The following is a 21183-nucleotide window of genomic DNA, read 5'->3' as shown; positions in this document are numbered from 1 at the left end:
ACAGTGGTGTTACGATTTTTTACATTTATTAATTTTTAAACGCATTTATAAAACCATTAGTATAATTTATGACGAGATAATTTTTGTAAAATATTCACGATAAAAAATTATATTGATAATCTCTGTGATCCCAAATTTGAAAAGAATTAGGCATTTTATTATTCAAAAAATCGGCAAGATTAACACATTTGAAGATAATTCTAAAGATACTTATTATAAGCTATGTCTTTGACCATTCAAGTGTGATAAACATCCTACGAATAATGATTGCTTTATAATAATCATTGACCTAAGAATAAGGTAGTGTTTTTTTGAAATACGCCATTTCTTTTGGCATTCCCCAGTGGTTAAGCTACAACATATGGCCGTAGCCATAAATTGACAAACTATAATTAAAGTAGGGAGTAAAATTATGTTAACGCGTGTTTGAACATGTACCTAACCGAATTTTTTTTTATTTTTTTTTTAAACGGTACATGTTCAAACACGCGCGTCAATATCATTTTACTCCCTACTTCAATTATAGTTTGTCAATTTATGGCTACGACCGTATGTTGTCGTTTAACCACTGGGGAATGACAAAAGAAATGGCGTATTTCAAAAAAACACTACCTTATTCTTAGGTCAATAATTATTATAAAGCAATCATTATTCATAAGATGTTTATCACACTTGAATGGTCAAAGACATAGCTTATAATAAGTATCTTTAGAATCATCTTCAAATGTGTTAATCTTGCCGATTTTTTGAATAATAAAATGCCTAATTCTTGTCAAATTTGGGATCACAGAGATTATCAATATAATTTTTTATCGTGAATATTTTACAAAAATTATCTCGTCATAAATTGTACTAATGGTTTTATAAATGCGTTTAAAAATTAATAAATGTAAAAAATCTTAACACCACTGCACAGTTATGTACCGAAATATGACTATATTCTAAAACATTAGAGCGAGAGGTTTAAAAGAATACTATTTTAAGTAACAAAAATACTTTATGCAGTCATCAAATGTTTAAAATAAATATGAGGGATAATAAGGCTTCAAAATTATATAAATAGATTATCTACAACGTTTAAGGAGTGTCCAGGATCATGGTTTGAAAATACAATAAAAACTCAATTTTGACCTACGGCGAGCATGTGGGCCGTTAAGGTTAATTTTTAATTCAAATTTTGATTTTTTTAAATGGCTGCTAGCATTTATTTTTTATAGACAATGAAACAAAATAATGTTTAAATTTATTTTTTACACTGCTAACCTTCTATTATCTCAATGGGACCGAATGAGATTAATATCACGTTATATTGGATCGCTATTTATGATAATCACATAATATATTGCTTTATATTCGAATGATTGAGATGTATAATTATTTATCATAATTAACTGCACATACCTACACATATATTGTAATAAAATTAAAATGTCAGTGGTAGCAATCGGCGATTGCCAGCTGTTCTGCTAGGCATAGCAGCCTAAGGTGGTGTAAGACGATATTGTGAAGGCCAGACTCCTGAATAGACTACGCATATGAGCCCAAATTTATATTGGTAGTGAAGATTTCAAATCGTAAAACAGACAAATCAGCGAAATGTCAAACTGTCTGACGTGTATAAAAAACCATCCCGAAGGAAAAACTATGGCGCCATCTATGCATACAATTATATTAAAATCCAACACCGCCAAGCCGTCTGCAAGACCTAGCGAGATAGACCGGCGACCGCCAGCTGGCTCAGCTAGTACTGTTCTATTGTCTCGAAATTGAAAAAAATGTTTTTTTTTAACTAAACACAAAAAAAATAAGTTAAAAGGTATCAATTTTCAATTTTTTGAGACGTTTTTTGTTTCCCCTGAAAATTTTAATTAATTGACTTCCGCGGTGTTGTTTCTTAAGCGACGATATGTTTTTACATCATAATATGGGTCTAGGATGATTCGGCGCCGGGACAACTGGGCGCCACGCAATCGGATGAAATTCGAAATTAAATAGACGTTCGTGAATTATAGGTACTTTGAAAATATATATTTAATAAATTTCATTGAGACAATAAATACTCGATACAAAATGTTAGTATGACAAAATAAAAATTACATACTTAATTCATGGAATCGAAAAATATGGACACAATTAATTTTAAATTATTATACAAACATCTAATATGCACTTTTTAAAAATAGAAATAGGGAAAAAAGGGGGGGAGGGGTGGGGTTAAATATGGAAAGTGTTAATGTCCATGGGGTACCTATCTTTCATAGTCAAAAGTGAAAACAATTTCATGATTCACTGTTAAAAATTAAGTATTAGCATTTGATTTTTTTCACATTCAACACTAACAATTCCTGCCACAGATGGCAGTAATTGAAAATTGTCTTATTCGGTGATATCTTCAATCGCTCCGGTGAGCACAAGATTAATGGCGGAATTGACATCTCCGTTGCTGATGAACAGGGCTCTCCGATTCAAGCGATCGTCCAACAATCCCATCTCCCTCATCCGTAGCAGAGACGTGTCAGTTCCGGAAGAGCTGGCTCCGCTGGCAGACTCAACATCCGCCGGAACAGGGATAGGGGAAGAGGTGGCGGCCGAAGAGCTGCTTTCCCCGGCATTGGAGGACACCAGCGCTTGGGACAGGGCCGTGCTGAACATATCCGGGGTGATGATCATCCGAGAGAAATCTGGTGAACAACAACAGGAAACAGACGTAATATATGAAAAGCAGAAAGACCCTTATGGCTTATCAAATCTCAATATCTAGTAATTTTTACGATTTACAACATAGTAATGAGTTGTCTCATGCTAACGTCATTGGAACTCATTACATAGGTACTTATTTGTTTCAAAATTATGGTTTTTGGATTTATATACCCTTTGATAGTAAATACAAAAATATGGTAGTGTTTCGGATTTGACAGGCGGCTCCCGAATCAATCATCCTGGAATACACTCAAAATAAATATAAATGCTAGGATTGAAATATTAATAAGTTATCACTTTATTGGTATTTACTTTAAATTCTTTGAAAAACAATACTGTATTAATTAAAATAAAATAAAACGTATAGCAGGCATTCGATCCACATAGTTTAATGAAATTCAGGAGTTTCGTCCGCTTAGAAGGATATTGTCAACTGACACAAAGAATACATTTTTACAGTTGTTTACAATGTTAAACAATTATTGTGATTGAAATAGAGAAAAATCTTTTTGAGCCCGATCCAACTCAAAGATTGGGGTGACTTGTTCGGTTGTAGGCGTGCGCTTCCGTGTTTTAACTAATGCCAGTGGCCGAATTTTTGTTAAAGTTTACCTAAGTTTGTGGTGGCATTTGAAGTAAAAAAAATATCAGGGAAGAGTATTTAGTGTAGCCACCAAGCTGATCAATAAATATTTTTTGATTTACCTACTTTTAATTAATAACACTAGCAATACAATCATCGACACATTCGAACTGTGGTTAACTAAATCATTATGTGTAATTGTTATGTAATACGATTGTTCACGACGATCCAGTTGAGTCTGCTCATATAATTAGTGAACTATTAAATTATTTTGATTTAAAACTATGTAAGTATATATTTTGTTTTATTTTATTAAATGTCATTAGTAGATACCTGACGTGGATCGATTTGCGATGTTGGCCAGATATCTGGGCGAACGGCTGAAGGAGTAAGGTGAGGGGTGCGAAGTGGGGCGGTGCGCATAGAGAAGAGCCAGCGACAGCTGCTCCGAAGTGATCGCCGCACTGATTCTCTCTCCCATTGTCCCTGTCGCCCCATCTCTCTGCTCATCCGAACCCATCGGTTCAATTTCTTCGTCAGTATCATCCATGTCCATACTTATATATGAATCGGACCGATCTACGGAAGAATGTTTAAATATCAAATATTTTTGTTCATAATATAAACTGTTCCAAGTAGAGATTGCAATACCGAATAAAAATACCAATACCGGTATTTCCAATTGAATGCCGGTTTCTTGAAAAATATAAAAAAACAGAAACCATTAAATATAGATATAAAATCTCTTTAAAATATTAATATTCTCACAAAAATATCTAGATACAAAAGTACCTACATATTAGTATGTAATAATATAATAATAGGTAAAGATATGGTAGAGATACTGATGTTGACAAATACCTTGAACTATTGGCAATTTATTCTTCGAATGGTCTTTCAATAAATTTATTTTACAAAGTGTTCTTGGATGTACCCCACTAGTAATTCTACCTAATGTTTTATTACACTTTTTACACTTAACTACCCCTTTACTTTTATCCCATAAGAAGTAAAACCAAACACAATATTGCTCAAAAATTGCCTTTGTTGCCTATTGCCTATTGCTTTTGTTCAAAAAAATTATATTTCTCTATGATTCTATAAGCTACTATTGAGAAGATAAACATCAAACTATTAGGGCACAACTAGTCCATTATAGTAGACTTACTATTTATTATAATATAATTTTAATATTCACTACTAGGGTCGAGGTTTCTAATAATTATACAAACAAACAGTAGGTAGGTATTTGAGCGCAATTTCAGACACATCTAAAAATAAACCTGACAACACGGACAAAAAAAATACAGCCTTGCTATATCTTTCATATTACTTAATACATTTTATATCCACTTTCAATATCGAATATATCGGTATTGTCTGATTTTTAAAACCGGTATTTCGGTATCGAAAAATACTGAGATACCGGTTTTGAAATACCGGTATTGCAATCCCTAGTTCCAAGGTGTACAAAGGTTTTTCAGTTCACAAAAAAATGATCGCCGATGAATAACATTGAGTGGGTAGAGGATTTCCTTTATCATTTTTGTTTACTTTATGGTTACTGCATTATTAAGAAATAAAAAAAAATATTGATATATTCGTTTAATTGGCTGTTTAATATTGATAATATGCCTATTCAAATTATTAATCGTTATTTTGTCAATACAGAGTTATTGTAATGCTAAAGATGTGTTCCGAATGCCGCCTTGTAGAACTGCTGCAAGGGCCGGCCCTCCCTCACCCTGCAGCGGTGCTACAAAAGCGATCTACACGCGTCTGGCATGGCGGGAGGCGAGAGAGTCGGCATTGGACCGAGGAAAATGTTGCAAACTTGTGCTTGCCCTGTGCCCCAATACCCCTATATCCAATATCGCAGTCAGTAGGAACAGTTTTTTGTATGAGCTTGTAAATCTGTCGACGTGAGTGATTGTCCAGCAATTTTTTTTCAGAACGGCCTAACAACCCTAGATAGTTAGCCTTATTCCCGACAGCAGAGTACATGAATTTATCATTGTGACAGTGCATAAGAGCACTGAATTTAGATTGCCTCATATAAAATAGCCAAGATATAAGAATTTTTGAATATCTTGCAGCACTCCAAGATGCACACAAGGCTTAATCGACACAAGATTGAAAGTGCTATAACAAGTATTGTTGCCTTTCTCACGGATCCTTATCTTCTATGTCAACGCAGGGGTAATCAAACAATGAATTTAATATAAACATATTAATAATTCAATCTCTGCCAAAGGCATTTCCATCCTCCTAAACGGTTTACAAAATCTACCTAATTTGATTAGTCAGTCCAGCCGTGAATAAAGTTGAATAATAAATATAATTATGTTTCTCACCATTACTAGCCATACTGTCTCGAGACAGTACCCCCGACTGATCGAGAGAACTGAATATCTTGTTGACAGCTCTGATGACAATGGGATGTTTAGCAGCGACCGTCTCGAATGTTTCGGGTTCTAGCAGGCGGAAAAGCAACTCCGGTTGTCGGAGAATATTCATCGCTACGGGATTATTGGCGATGGCCGGTATCGCTCCCAGAGAATTGTCCATGGCTGATAAAAACTACAATAGGATAATTATAAATACATTAATAATTTATTGCCAATACTCACTAAGGGCTATGCATAGTTTTACTTATGAGAATAAGTGGATTTATTTACACAAGTATGGCTATACATATGGCATTAAATCTTTAGAAAAGGCCAGTGGTCAGTCAATTAACAGGGTAAACCGTAGACAGTTCGAAAATAATAGTGATTCCAGGAAATCTAAATTCAATATGCTGATGCACGATCACTATGATTCGTATGCATCGATGGCTGTTTCCTAGAGGTATTAATAATTATAGTTTGATTTTGTAGCACTTAGTGCCATATTTATTACCCACTAATTATATTCATCTGTGGGTCTATTCCTAGGGGCGACAGGTTAAATAAAAGTATGGTGAAGCCGGTTAGTATGGTGGGGCGGGCTGGTAATCAATTTGTGGCAAAATTTGAATGTTAACATTATATTATATGGGTACATTATAATGACCAAAGTAAATCCTCTGTGATGCCCTGAATTTTTTTTTATCGCGTCGCTATTTTTCGTAAGTTATTGGCTATTGTTGGCCTGCTTCATTCAGCTGTATGAGAAAGCCGATTCCTTGCCCCTCTTTTAATTTAATACCTCTATGGTCTATTCTATACACAAGGCGGCTATCGACTGCTAAAGTGATAAATATTGTCACTTTATCATATTTATGTATCTAGGTATTATAATTGTTACAATAATTTAGCCATCAAAACTGTCTATCTCGCTCTAAAAGTTAACACAGCCAAGAGAGGGGGTGTTGAAACATAGCACTTTTTGACAGTTTAGACCTGCGGGTCTATTCTATACACAAAGCTGCTTTCAGTCCGCTACGGCAGCTAAATAGGGTAGAAAAGTATCGAATTATTAACACTTATTGTAACTATTACAATAATTTAGTTATAATGCTATGTTTTAACAGCACCTCTCTTTGCTGTGATAAATTTTAGACCGAGATAGACAGTTTTTAAAGTTCAGACGGCTAACTTATTGTAATTGTTACAATAAGTGTTAAAAATTCGATACTTTCCTACCCTATTTAGCTGCCGTAGCGGACCGAAAGTAGCCTTGTGTATAGAATAGACTCGCATTGCTGACGAACCTGCGGCCTTTTAGGGTCTCAAGTGCGGCCTTTTGACTGAATCCAAATTTTACAAAATAAATCCTTTTATTTTTATACAACTTTTTATTCATTAGGTATAAAAAAATGTTAGATTATTTTTATATCATTTTATCATCATTTTAGTGCGTTTTTACATATAAATTTATAATATAATAAAATCCCGTGTAGTATCGACGGAGTGAATGCAACTGAAGCAACATATAAAGTAGCTTATATACTCGGGTAAAAGGGAAGCCATTCAGTGATGTAGAAATTGCGAAAGACTGCATTGTCGAAGTTGTGGGATGAGAGTTTTAAGTCATTGTTTGATGCTAAGAAAGATCCAATTGAAATATGGAAAAATGCCATATAAAACCTGTAGTTAGTAGTAATACCAGTCAGTTGTAATTGTTGTAAAAAGTGCTGTGTTCTAACAGCACTTCTTTTGGCTGTGGTAAATTATAGAGCGAGATAGATAGTTTTGACTGTTTAGACGGCTAACTTATTGTAATTGTTACAATAAGTGCTAATACTTCGATACAAACCAACCCTAGATACGAGGGTGGGTCAATAATTCCTTAGAAAAAAGCATTAAAACAGTTTTTATTTTTGTATTTTTTTTTTATTTCTCAACCTAATCTCCTTGGAGCTCAATACACTTGGTTAGACGTTTCTCAATTTTTTTTAAACCGTCAGAAAAATAAGTTTTCGGAAGGTCCTCAAAATAAGCATTTGTCCGATCGATGACTTCTTCATTTGAAAAAAAACGTTGTCCACTTAGCCATTTTTTTAAGTTTGGGAAAAGGAAAAAGTCACTGGGGGCTAAATCTGGCGAATACGGTGGGTAGTCGACCAATTCGAACTTCAATTCTTCAATTTTAGCCATTGATCGTAAACATGTGTGAACACGGGCATTGTCCTGATGAAAGAGGATTTTTTTCCTGTTTAAATGAGGCCATTTTTCTTCAATTTCGTTTTTTAGCTGGTCCAATAAAGATGCATAATAATCCCCTGTTATTGTTTTTCCTTTTTCCAAATAGTCAACGAAAATAATTTCACGTGCATCCCAAAATACAGTAGCCATAACCTTACCAGCTGATTTTACGGTTTTCGCCTTCTTTGGACATGGTTCGCCTTTCGCAATCCACTGCTTTGACTGTTCTTTCGTCTCGGGAGTATAGTGGTGTATCCATGTTTCATCTACAGTCACAAAGCGACGAAAAAATTCATCCGGATTGCGTTGCATGAGCGACAACAGGGCTTTAGAGGCCACCACCCTATTGCGTTTATTGTCGATTGTGAGCAAACGCGGCACCCATCTTGCAGAAATATTTTTCATGCCCAATTTGTCATGTAAAATAGAAATGACGCTACCTTTTGAGATCCCTGTAACCTCAATTATCTCACTCAACTTTAATCTTCGGTCACTTAACACCATATCGTGGATTTTATTGATCATTTCTGGTGTAGTCACCTCTACAGGACGTCCTGAGCGTGGTTCATCCTTTGTTGATGTACGACCACGTTTAAATTCATTTAACCAGTTATAAATAGTTGCAAGTGAAGGAGCAGATATGCCGTGAACTAAATCCAACTCATTTTTTATTTCCTTTGCTGTTAACCCTTTTATATTAAAATGTTAAATAACAGCTCTAAACTCAATTTTCTCCATTTTCCATTTTTCCATTTTCCACAAGCAAATTTTTTTTTTAAATGTACGAAAAACACACAACAACCCGACCAATCTGATTGAAACTTCGCAGCATACTGAATCGGTAGTGCCGCTGCATGAAAACAAACCGCTTACAGTACTAGTCGCGCCACTTGTCGGATTTTCTAAGGACTTATTGACCCACCCTCGTAGCTTCCATATCGGCCAAAAGCAGTCTTGTGTATAGAATAGATGCCCTCATGTCAAATATGAAACAGGACCAATGTGTTTCCTCTAATTTTATGTTATATGCACTATAAAATATTATTGTGAGGTCATCATCATCATCAGGGGCGCGACAACCCGGTGTGGGTCCTGGCCTCCTCCAACAGCTCCCTCCACCTGTCCCTATCCAGTGTGGCCGCTTTCCAATTTGGTACCCCCAGAATACGGCAGTCACTGGCAGCTCCATCTAACCAGCGAATCTTTGGCCTCCCTCTTCTTCTACGTCCTATTTGATTGCTGGACATCACTCTCTTTGCCGGTTCATTGTCATTCATACGATGCACATGACCTAGCCATCGCAGTCTCCCACTCTTAATTGATTGAACTGCGCTGCAATCTTCGTACAGCCCGTAGAGCTCATCATTATATCTTCTCCTCCAATTGGTGCCATCCCTGATCGGTCCATATATACGGCGGAGAATTTATCTTTCAAAGATGTTCAGGGCTCGTTCATTTCGCAGAGTTAATGTCCAGGTTTCCGATGCGTAGGTGATTAGTGTGAGGTAGTATAGAAAAAAACATTTAGCTAGATTAGGGATACAAAACCTTTTTAAACTGTGACATGTGTATTAGTTTTGGTTTTGTGACCCAAGAAAAGATTGATAAAATGCACGCAAATAACAATTAAATATTTTTTTTAATTTGAATAATACATAATAAATTACTATCTATTGGTTAAGGTCATTACATCTGAATGTTATATCGATCTACCTGAAGTCATCTTCAAGCTGCAGTCAGCTTTATAATTTGCGAAATCCCACCACCCAGACGTATGGTTTAACTTACATTCATGGTGTATGAGAAATAAGTCCCGGAAGTGGTGAAGTTTAGACCTAGGGACCGACAAAGGGCCCAAAACTCTTGAGTTTCTGCTTTAGTTATCGGTGGGACAGGTTCTGGTACCGGCGCAACATATTTTTTGAAAACATTTACAGTCTCGCCAACTTTGACGCCGGATTCTTTTAATGATTTTTCATCTTCCAATATATGACCATGATAAATAATTTCTGCAAAAAGAAAAAAAATACATTAAGTCTCATGCGAACAAATAATCCATCTGTTGTGAAGTACAAATCGAGGGTGTTAAAATGAAATGGAGAGGGATAATATACAGAAAATAAATTGTTTATGGAGTTGGGTTATTTTTAATAGAATGGAACCGCGATTACTTTTTCTAAAATTTTTGTTTGTGATAAATGGGGAAAAATAATAACTAAAAGAATTATTATATTAGGTTATAGTTATTATAGATGATCGCATGACAATGTTTTGGCGGAAACAGTTTATCCCATGTATCTCATTATATTAAATACCTTTTTCTGTCATAATAATTGTTAATTTAAAGTTTGATATTTTCATACATTTCGATGCATCATTATCACACACTAAGATTTGATTAGGTTGGTATAGATTAGGTTAGGTTGGGTTTGGTCTAAAACGAAAGTTATAAAAGGTCATGCGGTCAGATCCCTTGATTTATGGTAAGAGTTGCCATTTTCAAAACGTTGCTCTGTTTAATTGGGTTTTATGGACATGTCATCATTGTGACCTAAAGATCCGATAAGTTATAATTATTGTTAAATTTAAATGTAGATTTAAGTCCATTATACTTTTTCAATTATACTCTGCTACAGTGCTTGCTGATGTAATATGCAACTAACAAAATTTACATTAGTTCTTATGACACAGAGACTCTGTGTATAGGAGTGTCCACATTGATATCGCTATATTTTAAGCGAATTTAAATCCCATGATTTGAACTGGTTAATTCATGCTTCTTCTTCTTCTTCTTTCACCCTGTCACGACCCAGCATTGGGGCATAGGGCAAGCACAAGTTCGCGCCACTTCCCTCGATCCATCGCCAACTCTTGCGTCTCCCCCCATTCCACACCCGCAGCACGTAGATCCACGAGTGACCTTGAACTTTTAGTAGGGAAATCCATAATTCCGTTCATGCTATCACCCAATTAATATGAGTAGCTTAGAATCATAACTCACATATTCCAAAAATCGAGTTTTGAGATAATCGCAAAAAACCACCAGAGCACTATTTTTAGTAATTAGAAGAAAAGTATTGAACATACTTGAATATTAATGAGTGAGTGAGTCGATTGACATTATTTTTTGTATATATATAATACTCCTAAGGTTACGGGAAGCATTTAAAAAATTTATAATGTGAGTTTTGACACCAACTTTGTGAATATGTGAGTTATGACCCCAAGGTGTAGGAATAATGTGAGTTTTGATTCCAAGCTACATAAATATTAATACATGTATATAGTAGATGCATCATACTTTTTATACAAATTTGGTAGGAATGATTGGATTTTCGAATAAAACTAATTATTGTAGGACATTCTGTCATATTTTATTTTGTTATTACATAATTATTAGCAGTAATTATAAATTTTATTCTAAATAATATTGGATCTTCATCCTAATGTGACTCCAGACACTGAATTTAATTGATATGACATTTTTTTATTATCAAATTCTTGCATTCTTCTGATTCACAACGGTTTGCAAAGATTAGCTCCTTTCTGATGTGTACATAAGGGATATTATAGGCATTCCACTTGCCTTGTATCTGAAACCAAAATAAAACAAACCAACTTAATAAACCCTTGGAAGTATTTGCCCTTTATTGTGGAACAAAAGGAATACGTAGATACCTACTAATATATAACTAGCTCTAGACTAAAAATAAGTCTCACTCATTGTAAAGTTTATTTTGATAACTCAATGGAATCTTTTATAGGTATTCATGGTTATAAAGTTAATATATCATTAAAGCATTGAGCTGAATTTATTTGACAGTGTCATTGTGCAAAGTAATAAAATAACTAATAATACATACCAACTTATTTTAACATAATATTATAACATTGTTCAAATGTGTATACTAGTTTAAAACAATTTTTACAAACTCATGTGACTCTTGTCATGTCAAACAATAGAGCCTATAGATCCAGAGCAAATTGGTTGGCAACAGCTAATGACGAATTCTTTAAAAGGCTTAATTAAGATACTGAGACTGCTAAGAATAATTATTAAATTTTATATTTTATACAGAAGGTATAAGTGATGACAAAACACAAGTTATTATCAAAGGAAATTCAATATCACATTTTGGTACTGACCTGTCAATTTTGGTATTATTTTTCTTCCAGTTTCAGGCACTTTCTTCTCTTCCTTACGACTCCATCTGCTACTGGAGATACACTTATATCCATATTTAATAATTCTATATTATTTTTAGTCAACTTTTAACAAATAACGCCGAAATTATCAAACACAATGACTACACAAGTGAACAGCAACTTCTTTTTGAGATGCGAAATCCGCCATGACACTTTGGGGAATAGAGCTCTCTGATTGGTTAGAAAGGCCTTGGAGTCAAAACTCACATTATTCTTTGAATTATGTGAGTTTTGATTCCAACAGTGAACTTTGTCAACGATTTTCACATAGTTTAAAGTGACTTTTGATAACCAACTATTTTCTGTATGTAGATTAATGCATTTAGAATCACTTGGCATACTTAACTCAAAAATGACAAAAATGCAAAATGTGAGTTATGATTCTAAGCGACTCATATGTAATAAACTATTTCTTTTATTCATCGAATAATTCACAAGATTTGAGAATATAACATTCTATATGAGGCATAGAGTTACTAAACCCGCTCTAGAGACTTTTTGAGTTTTGAGTAAATCACGAAAAACTGTTTTGGGCATATTATGATGATTTAAGTGTAATTTTAGAAGTTATATTTCAGCGGGCCTATTCTTAACAATTATCACTTTAGCACATTTGCGATGTTACCATTGGTCCAAGTTAACACATTTGTTATTCACGGACATTGTCAGAAATTATCACTTTAGCGCAGCTAACTTTCATATCCGGTTAAACCGGCTAACTAACATACATACATACGCCTGCCATATCTATACTTAATACATGTGGCCCTCGACTTTCACACGTAATTAGTTCCTCAGAAAGTGCAGTTTAAAGAAAACATTAAAATATTATTTATTTATCAATGGGTGTAATAAAGTTAACGGGTGTTTTCTTTAGAAACTGGTTATATATATAAATAGTCGAATACCACCCTTTTACGTATTTGAGAAGGTGACAGGGAACAGAGGAGAGAGTAGCAACTGCGTGGTAGAGCACAGTTTTTGCAATATCAACAAGAATCTACATTGTAAGAAATGTACGAAATAACGAATTATTTTGAAGTCGAGGGCCACCCTTACTACGATATCAAAAGAGAGTATTGTATCAGAAGAAATTATGTATATGGTGTGTTGTAAAAAAAATAATCCAAGTATAAAAGCATTACTAACAATTTTTATTAATGTTAATATAATACAATATAATTATTATATATAAAAGTATAAAATAGAATAAGTACATAATAGTATGTGCATTATGATAAATTTGGCATATTTCAGTCATTTGTCGATAATATATTGGATAAAAGGTTATTTATTTATTACGCCATATTTATTTAATAAATTATTGACACCAAAATATCTGTTGACAATTCTCTGTTGAGCAGAATACGCCTGCCTTATCCTATTGGCATTCCAAGTGTCAGTATATACAAATTCAGATGGGACAGGGTCATCTACAAGTTAGATTCGGTATCCTGAAAAAAAAAGAGATTTGTTAGCACAATACATGGCATATTCAATCCAATGTCACATCTATTTAAGTACCTACTGTTTTCATTTACTTGAAACTTAAATTACCTAAATTGTTGTGTCATGTTGTGCAGAATACAACATGCATATATTTTTTTTTATTTTTGTTGCTTTTTGTTCGCTCGTAGGCATCTAAATTTTGTTTTAAGTACACCGTTGAGTCTCTCTACCACATTCATTGAACAGTGGGTTTCTCAACCGCATAACTCAATTCGCCTGAAATGTTTTTAGATCAGTCAATACCAAGAGAACCAAAAGGAAACAGAGAATAACGAAGATGACCGAGAGAGAAGACGAAAGCGGCGACCGAGTGCATCATCTGCTTCACGTTCGTCAGCTGAATGCAGAACTAAGATTTCAATGATCACAATCTCTTTTTTGAATATGTTTTCGATTAAATAAATTTGAAACGTTATACATTGTTGTTTCATTAAATACCCACTCATAACTATGCAAAATTTTGATTCTTTGATGTATACGAATACAGGTAAATGTAAAACCAAACGAAAATGTTTGTTACTGGCAGTGCCAGTGGCGAGGGGTGGAGGTAGGCTGTTAAGATCCGCCATAAATAGTGCACACTAAACTTTAAGTTAAAACTCTTTCGTTATGCAATCGTTCCATTTCCATTTTGACCATTGATTCGTTAAATAATAAATGTCATGTTAATGAGTTCGAATGTTAATGAATTGTTTGAGTTATTCGTAATGAAGGTATCAAACAACATAGTAAAATTAATGATTTATTGCCAATTGCACATTTATAGTAAAATTTCCACAGATATTTTTGAAAGATTCTGTCTACATGTTCTCTCTGTGCGCATTCATTGCTAATTAATACCTATAATAATAATAACAATAATAGACAATTTTAATACTACATACTGTCGATGAATAATTATTTCAATCAATTTTCTAAGCAACAATAACGAGCTCGACACGTTCGCTACCAGTCGGATTTGAATAAAAATGGCGGCCCTGAAAAGGGCCTTTTGTACGATGATAGATGGATTATTGCATGTAATCATAGAAGATACGATTTTTTTTTACGCCTTCTCAGTCTTCTTGGGCAAGAGCACCGGCTGGATGTTGGGCAGCACTCCTCCCTGGGCGATGGTCACGCCGGAGAGCAGCTTGTTCAGCTCCTCGTTGCGGATGGCGAGCTGCAAATGACGAGGGATGATCCTGGCCTTCTTGTTGTTTCCCGCCAACTCTGAGTATTTCTATCCATTTCGGATTGCACGTGCCTTTTCTTGGAATCTGAAATAAAAACAAAATATTACCGACACATAATATTGCAGTTCAATCATTATTTGCTTTTTTACTCATCATGTGAATGTGTCGGTACTCTAGTTACATGTAAAATTGTATAAATTGGTCAGAGGGTATCAACACGACACTAAAAATAATGCATTGGTTGGTAAGTACCTTCTTTGAATTCTGTCACGAGAGTCAGCACTGTTCGGAAACTTCAAGTACTGCCAAGCACTGACATTATAGCATCGGATACATTTCCAATGCATCTGCTCACTGATGGCTGGCTCATTGCGCAGAAGAAGTCTTGGCCAACCCCTTTTTGGTAGCCTCCCTCTGCGTAAAAACGCAAAGTAGCCAAAACCTAAAATTCAAGTAAAGGAAACAAGTTATTTCAATATCATAATATTCAAATCTTGTTAATCTGTCGTGGTGAATGCGTAAAGATGAAGTAGGTAGGTATTTACATGTGCTGTTGTCAAACTGAGTAAATGTATCTTACCCATGATGTTATCTTGCGCTGTCATAAAGTATGGTTAGGTATAGCTACTAAATGTCGAAGTAATTTGTGACTTTAATTACCTGAATTTGGACAGGAATTCCTTTGGGTATGCCTCTCATCAACACGGAGTCCAATTTGGTCACTATCTCAATCACCATTTCTTTCGACAGTCTACAATTGTCGGAAGAACGTTTCCGTAACATCAAAATGATCTTGGCTATCGCGAAGTCTCCTTTGCTCTATATTTAGCGCGTGTATCTCTTACACGCCGTCTTCTTACTTCGTCAGCGTGCAAAGTGATCGCAAGAATGAATGCCATTGCAGTAGATGGATAATAAATGATAAAACAATATTACGACTAGTTATTTGACAGCCGCGAAACGAACATTATCTATGATTCGAACCATAGAATCCGTAAAATCGAACCACAAATTGTGGTTTGAAACTTTGCATCTCAATTTTCAATAAGGTGAGTTAGGGTAAGTGCGTCTACGGTGTAAGAGCGTCCATAGTCAATAACTTTTTAGTGTTTTAAATATAAGTTGTGACATCTGTGGGTATCTATTACACATGTAAATACACACACACCATCCAAAGATGGCAGTATAATAGCATTGTTTAAGGTCAGTATGACATTTCAAATATTGTCAGTTATTTGAAGTCAACGGCCGAGATCGACACGTTTTTTTAATCGATCTGTATCTCGACAATCTTTCGTCCTAAACAAGTGATTTTTGGTAAGTACCTTTATCTTAAATGATATTTTGTTGTCTAAATTTAATATTTGCGATTATTGCCAATGATTATGTTTTATTAGACTAGACACACTTCCCCCGCCAAAAAATATCATTGGGGTAAGAGCGTCCGACGCTCTTCCCCCATGCACTGTTATATTTTTGTATGGAAAAGTTTTAGCTAGTGATGTGCCATGCAATCATAAAATATTAATTTTTGTAACTAATGTGTAGCATTTTTTCACAACTTCTAATTTGAGGCGTAGAGTTACTAAACCCGCTCCAGAGACTTTTTTGAGTTTTGAGTAAATCACGAAAAACTGTTTTGGGGATATTATGACGATTTAAGTGTATTTATTTTAATTAAGTATGTAATATATTTTAGAATTTACTTTATCTAGAAAATATTTTGTAGCCATTCTTACCTACTGGCAGCTGTATAATTTTCGCATTGCACCTACATATTTAGCTGTTGTATTGGTATGTAATATTTAAAAAAAAATAGTGGTAGGTATGTACTTGTCTTGGAAATAAAATGCTATGTGTTGATACAAAGCATTATTATTTATTTAGAATAACAATAACACATTTAATAATATCAATAGCATAAATGAAAAAACCCAGCGGAATTAAGTACCTGCCTTTAAATAATTAATCACCCCATTACATGTCACTCAAATTCCATGAATGTGGGAAACCTACCATACCTACCAACCTATTTATTAAATGTAAAAATAAAATGATAATATTTTTAAGCAATATTATTTATAATCTACTTAGGTATATTAGTTATTTTATAGTATTAAATTCAGAAAACCAAATCCGACAACTAAAAGTCTACTTTTTCTATACAAATAGGTAATAGTGGGATTTTTTAAATTTATTGTAAAAACGTATTATAAAAATAACGGAATTTCTACAAGTACGATATATTAATAAACATAGGTAATTGAATTAAAATTCATTGTCATTCATATTAACGAATGATACAATTTCAAAACTTTTTTTTTAAATGGCCCAGAGCGGGTTTTGTAACTCTACGCCTCATTTTATTTAGTACTTATTATTTATTTCAAATTCTTGCCTATACCAGTAACCATACCATTAAAAAAATACCATAAAAGTAATAGTATACATAACCGATTTCAGTGGGTATATACAATTTTTTTATATATTTATTTTGTGGGGCGGAGATATTTTTTATCACATTGATTTCCTCGACATGTAATAAATGAATTTAATTTCGCATATAGTCACTATATTTTATATTGACAAATTCACTTTTATCAATATTTTAGTCAAATTGGAGAATAATTTGTTTCAGATTCCAAATTCCCAGGAAATTATGTTCGGAAGACAAAGGGGGATGCTTCTTAATGCAAAGGACGAACTCTTTGAAGCAGTTGAAGTAGTAAAAAGTGGTCGTCTAAATGGTTACCAAGCTTGCAAATAAAATAAAATACCGAGGATGACCATTATGTCTCACATAATTGGGAGGCGAGGTGCAAAGTCAAAAACTATGGGACGAACATCAGCTCTATCATATGAAATTGAAGGAAAAATTGCAAAGAATTTACACGTTATGGAGAAATATGGATTTGCTTTAACGAAAAAGAAGTTATTGAACTAGTTTCGCAATATGTTGTAAAAAAATAATTTGAAAACACCATTCAAAAATGGAATTCCCGAAAAAAACCTCAAGCCGTCGAATATGCAAGGAAGAAAATTTGTGATCCTTTTATTATCAACGAATACTATGATCTACTTGAAGGCATACTTACAAAGCTGTGCCTTCAAAATAGACCAGAAAATATATATAATATTGATGAAACTAGTTTTTCAAAAGACCCAAGTAGAACCAAAGTTCTGGGTGAAATTGGATTTCCTTCCACAAGGACGATCAGTTCCGCAGGAAAAGAGAATACGAGAGTAATATTAGGATGCAATGCGAAAGAGGATAAAATTTCACCCCTGATCGTATTTAAGGGGAAGTATGTATGGGATGAATGGACTGATAAAACCCAAACCCAAGATTTTTCAAAACTATTTTTATCGATTATGGTAAATTTTATGTGTTCCAATTACAATTAATGAGTAAGTAACTGTTAACGATTTTACGTTGTATGTAACTTATTCAAATCTTTGACATGTGATTTTTCAAAACTATTTTTTATCGATTTTGGTAAATTTTATACGAAGTGTTTTCGTATTACAATTAAAGAATAATGAACTTATAAGGATTTTATGTTAAATATCAAATAAAATATCAAAAAAAATATTTGTTCTTTTTATTTTACCAGTCACATCCCTAATACTAAGTATGCCGCACTTACCCAACTTTTTTGATTTCATTTAATAAATTATATTTCTTAATGAAATTTACATGCATGAACTATCAAAATATTGTACTTCAAACATTCGATAATACTTATGTTGTCATATTTCGTTTATTGACAATATTTTGAGAGATAATGCAACTAGACGCTCTTACCCCAACCGGGGGGGTAAGAGCGTCTATTCGCCTTGTTACATTAAAACGTTTGAATTATGATTAACCATTAAATATTTTAATGTAATGATTACAGTGATTGAAAAAGGGATAAATTGTTTAGAAGTCAACAAAAATTTCAAAGAGATATTACAATCCGTTAAGAATCACCATCCACTTAAAGTTCATGTCATCGATTTCTATGCCGCACTTACCCTAACTCACCTTATGTAAAATTTACATATTTTCTCTTGTTCTCGCAGTAGCACGCCCAATCGACCCGCCGTTAACTTTTAGCTGCTTTTAGGTTAACTTTCTTACGCAAATGACCGCCGGAATAGCTAATGTGCTAATTGTGATAATTTTATCATAAGTACTATGTACTATAATTATAGTTCGGTTGGCAACACTGCGCTCACTGACAGATGGCAGCGAGCGACGGCGGAGAACCAGTAAAAAGACCCAAATTCACAAATAGTTGCAAGACCGTAATGACCTTTCTTTATATAATTGTGGTCCGTAATTTACAACGGAAATAAATGACTAGAACCACTCTCACCCAATTTATCAGAGGGGAGATTGCTTTGTTTAGACGCCTCGTCTTTGAGATGTTTCACAGTATTTTGTAAATCATAGTTTGGCAGCTGACATCGTTTGATAGGCCCTGTTTCAGTCTTTATTCCTAAAAATATGTGGTTAGACATTCTATCCTTTTGAAAGTCCAACTAAAATTAATGACAGACTGCAATGTAGGTATACGGAATAAACACTACGAATACTACGATAGATAATAATATATACATAAAACACTTCCAATGACATTCGACTTTCTGCCCATAGATAATAGTTTCTGTCCACAAAAATGACAATTGCAATAGAGTGTCGCCATTTATTAAAATCGTCATGAAAATAACTTAAAATATTTGGCAGCAAAATTTTTAGGTAGGTATATTAAAAAGTTAAAATATTGTGTTTTTTTCCATTCCAATGGTTTTCTCACTAACATTAACTATAATAAATTATACCTACTAGCGGGTACTACTATTTTATCAAAAATAAATGCCGAGAATTTTAATCAAAAAACACAACTATTTTATGAACCTATGCTACATTCTATTAAATTAAACATTTTATTAAAATTATATAGGTAAGTAATAAAATATACAAAGATATTGGACGGTGCCCTTAAGCTTCAATATCTTTGAAAATATATATTATTTATTATTCGAATTTGACTTTGAAGTCCTCGAGATAAGGTTTGCTCTTCCTTTTTCGCGTGAGGTGTTATTCTACTAATTTAATTTCCTTCTTCTTGTCGTTGGCCATTCCTCCTTTTTTATTTACTGTCATACCCGTGCGTCCCTTTTTTATGTAGGGGGCTTGGGACTTCTTTGTCTTCATTCTGGATTTGACTATCTTATTGTTTAGATGTATCGTTTGAAATTTCATTTCTAACTATCAAAAAAATTATCTTGGACGAACTGTTATGTCCTAGTGATGAGTAGCTTAAGGAAGTAGGAGATCTGGGTTGGCAGGTCCTGTATGGTTTGATGATATTAACCTTCCTTAAGTTTCTTACCAGAATTGGGACACTCTGTGAAACTCCTTGATGTAATTCTTCACAGTTTTCTTGTACATTTATAGACTGTACGTCTTTGAAGGTAATTTGTCAAGAGATTTACCTTCTAGGATGCTTGAGCGGTGGGCGTTTGTAATTGATTGTGAACACGGTGGAGCAAATAGTGTTTTACGTAAAGTAAAACGTTACTATTTATTTCAGTAATAATTTTAGTACAAAGTGTTTGACAGACAGAGGTTACGTACTGTACAATGGTTGGAAACGAAAGACAACAGGAGTGACATTCCCTGAGGTTTTATACTATTCTCTTTAATGGGTTTTTGACTTGAACAGACTGCACGTGTTCGTTATGATATATGTTTTACATTAACAAGAAATAACATTTATAACATTATTTGACTATGCAGGTGTTCATAAGTGTCTAAACTAATCCAAGAAGATGCACATTTGTGCAATTAATGTAGATAATAGATTGTTTTACTTCGAGTATAAAACATAAGCTCGTAAATAATATCAGTAATTACCAGTTAAGTGCTTTTTCTGGTTTATTTCTACGCTTGCAAAAGCGTGAGAGCAATTTCATAATGATGCATTTGTTTAAATCAACATAGTTAAAAATGGGGTATGAATCGCAGGTGTTAACTCCAAAAGGGTGAGAACAGATTGCATGAGCTCGTAAATAATATTAATAATTATCACTTAAATGTATTTCTTAACTCGTGTCAGTATTTCAAAAGAGGGTAAAGTGCTATTTGTATAAAAAGATACATATATCATCTTATTTATTCTACAGGTGTGCATCCGGTTCAAGACGTTATTTTACTTAATTTACTGCTTTTAGATGGTGACCTGAATGCTGTGAGATCCCTTTGAACATTTCTTAAGTTGACACAGTCAAGTGGGTGCATAAATGTTTATATTATATTATATTGTTTACTTTAAAAGCTTAAAGTTTGTATGATGCTATAATCAAATAGCATTGTAAATTAAATAGGTGTGAT

The 21183-nt window shown here is 33.8% G+C and overlaps 1 protein-coding gene and 1 long non-coding RNA gene across 2 annotated transcripts; both read right to left on the bottom strand.

Annotated features, from left to right (window-relative positions):
- Positions 1–1188: 1188 nt before the first annotated feature.
- Positions 1189–19439, bottom strand: LOC147072831 (ubiquitin-like protein 7). The gene is made up of 5 exons (XM_085945760.1): positions 19163–19439; positions 9700–9920; positions 5638–5863; positions 3617–3862; positions 1189–2681 (listed from the first exon to the last, which is right to left on the bottom strand). Exons 1-5 carry the CDS (start codon positions 19305–19307, stop codon positions 2377–2379), a joined length of 1143 nt encoding a protein of 380 aa, XP_085801886.1. The 5' UTR covers positions 19308–19439; the 3' UTR covers positions 1189–2376.
- Positions 11387–16448, bottom strand: LOC147072832 (uncharacterized). The gene is made up of 4 exons (XR_015070504.1): positions 15054–16448; positions 13675–14885; positions 12058–13571; positions 11387–11504 (listed from the first exon to the last, which is right to left on the bottom strand). It is a non-coding gene; the product is annotated as an uncharacterized LOC147072832 (long non-coding RNA).
- Positions 19440–21183: the final 1744 nt, after the last annotated feature.

This window comes from Rhyacophila brunnea, unplaced genomic scaffold, assembly GCF_057557595.1.
Source record: "Rhyacophila brunnea isolate RB1 unplaced genomic scaffold, BYU_Rbru_1.0 scaffold_19, whole genome shotgun sequence".
NCBI classification, from domain to species: domain Eukaryota; kingdom Metazoa; phylum Arthropoda; class Insecta; order Trichoptera; family Rhyacophilidae; genus Rhyacophila; species Rhyacophila brunnea.
This window is presented reverse-complemented; position numbering and strand designations above follow the sequence as displayed.

Coding starts and splice junctions, on each gene's coding strand:
- LOC147072831 (XM_085945760.1), bottom strand. CDS start 19,307: ATGTCTAACCACATATTTTTAGGAATAAAGACTGAAACAGGGCCTATC. Junction 5,864..9,699: donor ATTTCTCATACACCATGAAT/GTAAGTTAAACC, acceptor ATCCTATTGTAG/TTTTTATCAGCCATGGACAA. Junction 2,682..3,616: donor CGCAAATCGATCCACGTCAG/GTATCTACTAAT, acceptor GTTGTTCACCAG/ATTTCTCTCGGATGATCATC.